General features: G+C 44.8%; 1 protein-coding gene across 2 annotated transcripts in view; it reads right to left on the bottom strand.

The window, feature by feature from the left end:
- ADCY5 (adenylate cyclase 5) overlaps positions 1–9,879 on the bottom strand; it is a 255,962-nt gene extending 246,083 nt beyond the window's left edge. Inside the window, exons 1-2 of one of the 2 annotated variants that reach the window (XM_044670043.1) lie at positions 9,483–9,879; positions 8,722–9,437 (exon numbers count right to left, since the gene is read on the bottom strand). In XM_044670043.1, the coding sequence (XP_044525978.1) occupies positions 8,722–9,437; positions 9,483–9,879 (1,113 nt within the window). Of the gene's footprint in view, positions 1–8,721 lie in introns of both variants that reach the window. The other variant, XM_044670042.1, reaches the window with a different exon arrangement.
- Between the last annotated feature and the right edge of the window lie 794 nt (positions 9,880–10,673).

Here is a 10,673-nt window from a genome sequence, read left to right as displayed (position 1 = left end):
AGAAAGAAAGAAAGAAAGAAAGGAAGGAAGGAAGGAAGGAAGGAAGGAAGGAAGGAAGGAAGGAAGGAAGGAAGGAAGGAAGAAAAAGAAAAGAAAGAAAAGAAAGAGAGGGGAGGGAAGGGAAGGCAAGGCAAGGAAAAAGGGAAGGGAAGGGAAGAGAAGGGAAAGGAAGGGAAGGGAAAGAAAGTCAGAAAAGGGGTCAGAAGAAGACATATTTAGATATATTAAAAATACATAGAAATATAGTTCTAGTAGTCAACTATGAAAAGATGACAATTGGAACTTATGGGAGGTATATTATTATTTATAAATGAGGAAATAAGGTTCAGAGAAGTAGATGATTTGACTATGATCAATCAATTAATAAATGTCAGGTTTTTAATTTAATTAACTAATTGATTGACTAACTAATATCAGGATTTGAATCTAGCCACTATCCACTCTGCCAACTATGGCCTGGGGTGTATTACTGATGTGTGAGCTTTGTAGTAGCCACAATATATTATTGGCTCATAACAAACTTGCAGGTTAACCATAAATCTCAAGGGTTTTTTCCATAAGAAAAGACATGTCTCGACATCCTATATTTAGGCATTTTATTTTTTTAAAAACATAAATGCAGGATTTAGCCTTTGTCCCTACACTGTTTCCACTTGTTGGCCTTGGTCAAGGGTTTAACTGACCAAGATCACTTTGGATCTTAATTCTGTAACTACTGGCTATCCCTCTCAGCTTGGTGCCTCTTCAAATTAGTAAGCTGAAGAAGAGTACATGCCAATGAATAACTTATGCAACTCTACTCAAAGGACTTTCCTGGGGATGGTATTTGGTTTGGGGAACAAATAGTATTATTTCCAAAACTGTAGGCTACCTATGTATTAAAATGACCAAGATACTCCACAGTCAGTCAAGAAGACCAAAGTCACAGAACAGGGAGACTGGCACAGCCAAGTGGCAGACCCATTCCTATTTATTCTGTAAAAAAAAATGATCCTTTAATATACGTATAGCCCAATGGAATTGCTTGTCAGCTTGAGGAAGGAAGAGGGGAGGGAGAAAACATGAATCATGTAACCTTGGAAAAAATACTTAAAAGTAAATAAATTTTTAAAAAATAAAATAAAAATATTTAAAAAATTTTAATTATCCTTCAGAAAGCAACAAACTGGGAGATCATTTTTATAACAAAACTCTTTGGCAAAGGTTGGATTTACCAAATATATAAGGAACTAAGTCAAATTTTCAAAAAATCAAGCCATTCCCCAATCAACAAATGGTTAAGGGACATGAATAGGCGGTTTTCACATGATGAAATCAAAACTATCACTAAGCACATGAAAAAGTGTTCTAAATCCCTCCTGACTAGAGAAATGCAAATTAAAACAACTCTGAGGTACCATCTTACACCTAGCAGACTAGTCAATAAGGCAGCAAGGGAAAGTGATAATTGTTGGAGGGGATATGTGCAAAATTGAGACACTAATACACTGCTGGTGGAAATGTGAATTGGTCCAACTTTTCTGGAGGGCAATTTGCAACTGTGCCCAAAGGGCTTTAAAAGACTGCTTGCCCTTTGACCCAGCCATACCACTGTTGGGTTTGTACCCCAAAGAGATAATAAGGAAAAAGACTTGTACAAAAATATTTATAGCTGTGCTCTTTGTGGAGGCAAAAAAAAATTGGAAAATGAAGGGGTGTCCATCGATTGGGGAATGGCTGAACAAATTGTGGTAACTGCTGGTGATGGAATACTCCTGTGCTGAAAGGAATAATGAACTGGAGGAATTCCACGTGAACTGGAAAGACCTCCAGGAATTGATGCAGAGCAAAGGGAGCAGAACCAGGAGAATATTGTACCCAGAGAAAGACACACTGTGGCACAATAGAATGTAATGGGCTTCTCTACTGGCAACAATGCAATGACCCAGGACAATTCTGAGGGACTTCTGAGAAAGAACACTGTCCACGTTCAGAGAAAGAACTGTGGGAGTAGAAATGCAGAAGAAAAATATATGATCGATCATTTAGTTAGATATGGATATGATTAGGATTTTGATGTTAAAAAATGACTCTACTGCAAATATGAATAACATGGAAATAGGTTTTGAACAGTAATACATGTATAACCCAATGGAACTGCTTGTCAGCTCCTGGAGCAGGGAGGAAAGGGGGAAAGTGGGGGAGATCATGAATCATATAACTATGGAAAAACATTCTAAATAAAAAAATTATCCTTCAGAAAAATATAACATAACACTAAATATTGCCTTTCTCCTTGGTAATATTATATGGCATTTTTACCTTTCTTTTCGGCAAGCAATTTATCTTTCTCATTGAACGAATATGTTTTGCATCTTTTTTTTAATTTTGCATTTTGTCTCATTTGCAGAAGAAAATTTGATTTGAAATGCTTCAAGTAGTTAATTTTTTAAAAAATTAAAGAGATAATCAGTATGGTATAGTGGGTAGAAATTCGGCTTTGAAGCCAAGAAGATTTGAATGCTACCTTTTATTCATACTAGCTGTGTGTCCGTGGACAATTCACTTAACCCCTTAGTGCTCTAGGTCAATTTCTCAGACTATAAGTTGCAGATAAGGTGCTCCATTGCTTAAAGAATTTACTCACCTTGGAATTCTTTGTCAAGGAAATTACATGCCCTGTCCCCATCCCTAATTTTAAAAAACCTTGTTAGATGGGTAGATTTCTGCCACAGTGATGGAGTTCTGGTTATATGATTCAATAACATACATATATTTGATTACATTGATGGTTGCTACTTTGGGTAAAGGGAGACATCTGTTTTTAGAAGTCATGCCTAAAATGTTCTGCCTCTTAACCTTCACCTCTGAAAAGCCCCAGATCCTTTCATAGTTCTGCTCGAGCCCCTTCTCCTTTGAGAGAACCTTCCTCATCCCTCTTAACTGCTAATATCTCCTCCCCACCCACTCTCACTGAAACCACTCTGTATTTATTATCTATAGATGCCATATCCCTGTCCACCTTCACCCCCCAAATAGAATACAAGATCCTTAAGATCAGGGGCTATTTCACTTTTGCGTTTGTATACCCAGAATCTGGCACATAGTAGGGTGTTTTTAAATGTTTGCTAATTAATCACCAATATTCATTAATTGACTTGGATTATTAAATTTTGTTCATAAGGTAAACTCAAGACATTCCTAGGGTCTGGCAGAAGAAAATGATCATCAAATTCTTCCAATGCTTACCCCTAGGGAACTAGAACTGAACAAGAAGGATCCTGTGCCTATCAGTAAACGGGCAGCCCCCTTTCCACTTCTCTGCCTATGCCACCCAAATCTCCTTCTCCCCACACACTGTACCCTGTTCTTCCTAGCCAGATGTGAAAGAAGAGAGCCACCCCAAAGGTAATTTATGGTATATGATGACCTCTGTAATTAGAGGTCAGGCCCTCTTCCTTTATTCCCTCTTCCTGCAAGGGAAAGTGCAGGAGCAGGTTACTAATTCAGAGACCCTGCATCTCTCTTATTGAAACTGCCTTTTAGCATCTGGACAAGGAGCAGTCAAAAGCTGATGAAAATGTGGGAGCAGAGAAGTAATTTAGCTGGAGTCGTGATCTGCCATTTTCTTTCCTTAGTGAGAAGGTAGGTGGATTTCTAAAGGATGGAATACCTTGAAGGGAATATGTTGCTAGGATCTTTCAGTCCCCAAGGTAGCCCCACTTCCACCAAGGTCTAGGCAAGAGGGGCATACCACTGGAAATAACCTTTGCTCATCTCTTTTCTCCTCCCCTCTCCAACAATAGCCAAAGGTCAATACTGAGATCAAAGTGTCAGAACCAGCAAGGGAAAGAAGCCTCAGTCATTGGTCACCAGCAAGGAATAAAGGGGAAAGCTACACTGAATCTATATCAAAGTCAATACAAAGCTTTGCTGATCTTCACCTCTCTGGCACTCCCCAGACTTGTAGGACCCATCATAGCAAATTCCTGGTGAGCAATTCTCACCCATCCATCCCCATATTCCCCTCTATGAACAGAAAACAAGCCCGAGGAACACAGAAAAGTCACACATGAAGGCCCCGTGCCCTTCTCTGGTCTCAGAAACAATTGCTGGCAAATGAGAGTTCAAGTCAACAAAAAGGAAAAATAATCATATAGCTGATTGGAGGGTTTAGAAGGAATGTAAGGTAAGGGGGAAGAGAGCAGGAGAGGCAGTGGGTTTGATTAGAGCAAATACCAAATGTATACTTTCAACAGATTCCTCCAATCCCTCCCTTCTGGGGAAGGAAAATGAAGAAATGGGGGAGCTCTCAGGTCTCCCTTGGGATCCAAACCTCTTTTTCAGGAATGATGTCAGAATGAATTTTATTATGTCAAATAATTAAAATATACCTTACATTGCGTTAGGGCTTTCATGTCCATTTGGAGAACAGATAGATACTTGGCAACTCTCTCCCATCCACCGAGAAATATCATTCAGAGATTCTAATCTCCATCACCACCCCCACACTGGCCAAGAGCTTTTTTCTCCCAAATGATCTTTAACAGACAAACATGTATACTAGACGTGTGTGTTTGTTTGTGTGCGTGCAAAGGCTTTATGCAGCAGAGTGGGATACAGTCAAACAAAAATGAGGTTACCATGGCAACAGGCTCCAGCATCACTGCTGCCTATTAACACAAGTGAGGAATGTGTTTGGCAGATGCTTGCGTGTTATTTATGGTATGGGTGTAGCAAAGGGACTTCTGACAGGCAAAAAAGAAAAAAAAACCTTACGATGCTCCTACTGTACCCAGAGAGGAGACAGTAGCAGGGGAAAACACTCACATACAGAAGGAAAGGCTAAGAGGCAGAGAAGAGGGAATAAGAGAAAGGCATAAAGTAAAAGACAGAGAGACAAAGTAGCAGGTGGGCAACAGGAGAAGAGAAAGCAGAAGACAAGAAAGGCTGTGGGGAGGGGAAAGAGAAGTGAACAAGAATTTAAGACAGAGTGAAAGAGAAAATCTACAAAGAAGGGGGGAAGGGAAAGTGAGGATGAGAATGACAGATATCAAGAGGAAGAGGAGAGAAATAAAAGGAAGACAAGGACCAATAAATACAAGTACCAACCCTCCCCCCAAGAAAGTTGGCTTGCTCAGCTCTGTATCCTCTCTCTCCCACTGCTTATGAAGGTCTCCCCTTGAATAAACACCATCATAAGGCACTGATTAAGAAATCAAATCTCTCCTTCCAAGTAGAGCAAAAGATAGTGGCCTCAAAAAAAAATTTTAAGGGCTTGGTGGTGAGAGACAGAGATTAAACAAGCAAGTAGAGAGATTATCATTATAGGAAACTCCCTTTGCATGAGAAAGCTGGTGAGAATAAGGAAGGATATAGTTCTGAACTGAAAAATATCAACACCATTCTCAATTCATTCAGACAGCCAATTTTTATGGAGAGCCTACTATGTGCAGAGGACCACCCAAGAAATAAGAAGTTAGGAATCATCCTCCACCAACCCTATTTCCTCCATGGCTAGTTCTTCAAAAAGATGGACAACCTAACTTACAATGGAAATCAGTAATCACTTATCCAGGGCCAACCACAACCTGTGGCAAACAAAATACTAAGCTGTCAGCCTTTGCCACTACTAGCAGTCAGTGCATGTTCAAGAAATGCAAAATTCTTTCTAGATCACACTGACCCTGATGTAATCAGGAAGATAAATCTGATGCTAATTTTAAAATTGTATCACTCTTTCAGGAGCAAAATGGGAAGGATTTTTGGATTACTTGCATGTTCTAGACTACCCACATCACAGCTCCCCTCCAACCAAGTAGATTATCAAAAATGGAATGGAAATCCACAGAAAGCTCAAAGCTCTAGAGGCCTGTAGAACATGGCAGGCAAAAGGGGATGCTTTTGGTGGGGTGGGGGTCAGGATGGCAGAGGAAAAGGGAAGAAGGAGAGAGAAAAAGGAAGAGGATATGGAGGAGGACACAGCAACCTCTCAGCTGCCATCCTGGCATTTTAGAGGTAAGATGAGGTTGTGGCACTTCAGGCCCTGACAGATGGCTTCCTGGTCATTCCCCTGAGGCGTGCATTTCATTGCTAGGATCAGAGACCCACATCAAGCTGAATGTCACTGGAAAATCCCAGCAGTGTAAACTCCAATTTGAGCTGTACCCACCCAGAGTTCCCAATTCCACTTCCCTTCTCTGAAGGGTCATGCCCACCAAAAGCACTCAAATGATCCTAAAAGTTGCATCAACACCCATTGCATTTTAACAAAATAGGGTCCTAAGGTTAGAAGAGCTGGTCATTAAAAATGACAACAATAATTATGGGGGCAGGGGGTGGGAATCACTTGGTAGCCTTATTCTACCTAAGCAGCAGCTGACCATTTAACATTTTCCCCCCAGGCATTAGGCTAGAAATATTTCCATTTAACTTCAACCAAGACCACCCAAAGTTCACATATGCCACTTACTAATTCCAAAATCCAAAATCAAATAATGCAACACCCATTTTTGAGCACCTAATTTATATAATCTCACCTTATACTAGCCTAGCCCATTAAAGATAAACAAGAGTAAGTTCCTGTTTGTACGGAACTTATAATCTAGTCTGGGAGAAAATATTAGAGAAGAATTAATTGCTTCAACTATGCTGCACTGATTATGAGTACAAGAAGAGTCTAGAGATAGGAAGGATCAATGTGGACTAAGGTATATAGGATTCCTGAAGGTAAGACTTAGATCACAGAATTTTGGAACCAAAAAGGACCTTGATCAATCTTCTCAGTCCCTGGAGTCCTCAGATCAGTTAAATGACCTACCAAAGATCACACAACTATTTAATGTCAGAATGGGGCTTAAAACCCAGGACTTTTGACCTACAAATCAGAGATCTTTCCATTGGAAAGGAGAAAAACCAAGGGAGTGAAGTGTCACTAAAGCCAAGAGAAGTTTCTTAGAGTATGTGATCAACACTGTCAAATGCCATAGAGAGATCTAGGAAGACAAATACTAAGAAAAGGCCTTTGACTTCCACAAGAAGGAGTTAACTAGCCACCTTCAATAAAAGAGTGTCAAAAGAAGAAGGGGCAGAGGCATCTAGATGGTTCAGTAGATTGAGGGCCAGGCCTAAAGAAAGGAGATCCTGGGTTCAAATATGACCTCAGACACTTCTTAGCTGTGTGACCCTGGGCAAGTCGCTTAATCCCAATTGCCTAGCTCTTGCTGCTCTTCTTTCTTAGTATTGATTCCAAGATGGAAGATAAAGGTTTTGTTGTTGTTGTTGTTTAAGAAAGAGGCCATAAAGTACTTGTACTTTGCATTTACTTTGTAATAAAGTTTATATTTACTTCTCTAGTGCACATGTTATTTTCCTCTCCCCAAATACATTAAGGTAGGAACTGTTTTTTTGTCTTTGTATCTCCAGCACTTAGCTGTCTGCCCAACAGGTAAATAAGTAGATGTTTAATACTTGTTCATATTGAATTGAATTTTACAGGGGGTAAAGAAGGAAATGAACATAGAGGACAGGAAAGCTGTAGATGAAAACGATAGGTTCAAGAAAAGGAAGGAGAGAAGCTAGAAAGTAACCAGAAGAGGCAGAGAAAAGAATGTTTTTAACATGAGGAGGACCATGTTCTGTTTGAAGGTATAGGGTAAGGAACCCAAAGAGTGACTGAAGATGCTAGAGAGGGAGATGATAGTTATAGAAGTGAGATAGTAAGGGGCATGGGACAGTAAAGTACAGAATGGGGTACATGGTCCCTTGGTTAATTTGCCTTTCCACTCTCCAGAGAGTGGACTACATTTTGGTCAAGAGGTTATTCAGGTTCCCTAAGAGTTTAGATAAATTCAGGGATGATGGTTTTACAACAGGATTATCAAGGGAAGAGAGGACAACTCTGACAGGTCTAATCCTTTGAGGCAGAGATCATAAAGGCAATCTGGGCATCCTTTGGTGACTGTTTGGAAGATAGGACAGTGGACCTATCATTCATCATACAGTTAGTTCCCTGTAAACATTTCAGACTATAAGTCCAAGTGCTAAAGAAGATGAAAAGGACTACCTAACACTGAGGAGAAACAGAATACAGGTGAAGTATTTCTGGAATAGTTCAGAAGCTGGACGTTTAAAGGCGCAGAAAGCCAAGAGGGATATCAGCCCACTTCCCCAGGTCTACTCTAACTCAGTTAACTACCAAACTCGATAAAATGCCATGGTTTTGTTTGTTTGTTTTTTTGAGTATCTCTGTAAATTACATAGAGCTAGCTCCACAAGCTTCAGAACACCACAGAGAGCTCAAATGAAGGCTCATCTCCCCACATTTTCACTCTTGCAATTCTTTCCAAGATACCAGCTATCAATCCAATCCACCTTGAACTCTGCTTCCTAGATCGTCCAAAGCCACCCTTTCTCTATTTTTTCGGGGGGTGGGGGGAAGCGAGGAGGAAGGTGTTGGGAGAAGAGTGGAATTTCTGCAACTTTGGAAAAGTAAATGGAAAGGCTTTGAAGTGCAGTTGTTTTGGAGTCCAGTAACTCCATTTATGAAGGGGAAATTTCCTTATTGGGAGGAGGGAAGATAAAAGGATCTTTCTATAGTATTTTCTACTCCCACACACATCCCCCAAAAAGTAAGTTATGAAGTGGGGAGGGAGGGGAGTAAAAGAAAAAAAAATGTTTTTGCGACCCACTGAGGCGTAATTTCACACCAATCTAACTCCTGTGTCAAATGACTCCCCTTACCTGCTTCAGCAAGAACTGGTCCTCAGAGTTGGCCTGCAGGGAGATGGCAAGGTGTATGGCAGAGAGCAGCACCCCGCTAAGCACGGCGGCCCTCATGCGGACAGGCAGCAATGTGTAAATGGTGTAAATGAAGAACACAGTCCACCAAATGCCCTCGGAGGCACTGCGAGGCTGGGGAAGCAGCACTGCCACGATCTCGACCGCCAGCACCACAGCAATGAGGGCGTAACAGGCCAGTCCCATGTGGTCCTGGTGGAAGCTAGCCCGGTTGCAAAACACGGCTAGAATAAGCACCACGGCCACGGCGGCGGAGAGCACGGCCAGGTAAGGAGGCTGGTAGTGGCCGCGGGCAGCGTGGAAGGCCAGCATGACGAGGCACACGAGCACCAGCACTGCCATCAACATGGTGAGGCTGCTCTGGTTCAGGCGGAAGAAATAGCGCTGGTAAAGCCTCTCGAGTTTGTCCGACGGAAACTTCTTGGAGCGAAAAATCTGCAGGAGCGCCAGGCAGCAGGCGCCCAGTGAGAGCGCGGCTCCGGAGCCGGAGCCCGTCGAGCTGCCGGCGTCCTCGGCCTCCTCCTCTCCGCCCCCTCTGGCTCCGGGCTCTAGCTCCTCCACCGCTTTGCCCTTGCTTCGCCGCTCATCCAGACCCAGCTCCACAGAACGAGGGCGTACCTCCGCCCCGCCCCCCTGCACGGTCGCGGTACTCCGCTCCCCTGGCCTGGAAGGGGCTGACCCGCCGCCACTGCCACCGCTGCCACCTCCTCCGCCTGCCGGGGGGGCGCGGGTGCTGCCCCCTCCAGCTGCCCCTCGGCGGTGGCGACGACTGCCCCGACAGCAGTCCTCTCCTTGCTCCTGCCAGGCTGACTTGGAACGAAAGCTGAAACCGAAGCCACCCCCGAGGGGGTCCTGGCTGCCCAGTGGGGGTTCGTAGTCCTCATCGTTGCGCCAGCGGCTCACCAGGCGGTGCTGCTGGGGGGTCACGGCCACCCCAGTCTTTTTAGTAGAGCCGCGTGTAAGCCCCCCGGGAGGGTAGGGGTACCCATTAGCTCGAGACTCCGCTTCTCCCCAAGCCGAGCGGTGCTCCCCACCTCCCCTGGGAGCAGCCGCCGTCTGGGCTGCATAGCCCGGGGGGCTTATGCTTTTGGAGCGGGACATGTCCCCCTCTCCCTCCTCTTCTTCCTCCTCCCCTGGGGGACAGGGTGGGGGCCGCCAAGGGGAGGGTGGGGGACCAAGCAAGGGGACCAAGCTTGGGTCACACGTCGGGGGCGGCCCAGGTCCCTGAGCCGCCGGGCATCGTGGCACCCCCGTCCTGAACGATGTGGGGTGACGCCTGCGGGAAAGCGATCAGGGTCTCCAGGGAAGGCAAGAGAAGCCGAGGAGGCTAGAAGTAGAGGGAAACCCGCTTTCGTTGGGGTGAAGACTGTCCAATGTCCGAAATCGAAGTCACACCAGTATTCTAAGAGCAGCCAGGGCTGCTCGGACTGTCGCGGGACCTCGGGACAGCTTGGCTGTTTTCAGCAAGGGCTGGAATTACGAGTGAGGAGGAATGGAGAAGCGTCCTCAGCAGGCGACGCCTCTCCCGTGCCAGCGGTGCCTAGGCAGAAAGCTCCAAGATCCCACACTGAGCCTGAGCTCACCCGAGCCTGGCGCAAGCCTAAGCAGCCGACGCGGCTCCTTAGGAGTCCGGGTAGGGATACCGAGCGGGAGACCTTCTCTCAAAGCTAACAGGGAACGACTGGGAGGTACGAAAGGCAGCCAGCATTATTTTCTTAAGAGGGGTGGGGAGGTGGGATGGGGGGTGGAGAGGACGGGGGAGGGGGCGGCGGGCGGAGCAACGGTTCCGGGGACCTGGGGGGAGGGTCCTGGATAGCAGGGGGCCCCGCCACCGCATCCCCTGCCTCACGCGTCAAGTGCGAGAGCGTGGCTCCAGCTTCAGAGAGCGGCCCCAG

The sequence above is a fragment of the Gracilinanus agilis genome, chromosome 3 (assembly GCF_016433145.1).
Source record: "Gracilinanus agilis isolate LMUSP501 chromosome 3, AgileGrace, whole genome shotgun sequence".
In the NCBI taxonomy this organism is placed as follows: Eukaryota; Metazoa; Chordata; class Mammalia; order Didelphimorphia; family Didelphidae; genus Gracilinanus; species Gracilinanus agilis.
Note: the sequence above shows the minus strand (reverse complement) of the source record. Positions and strands in the feature narration are given on the sequence as shown.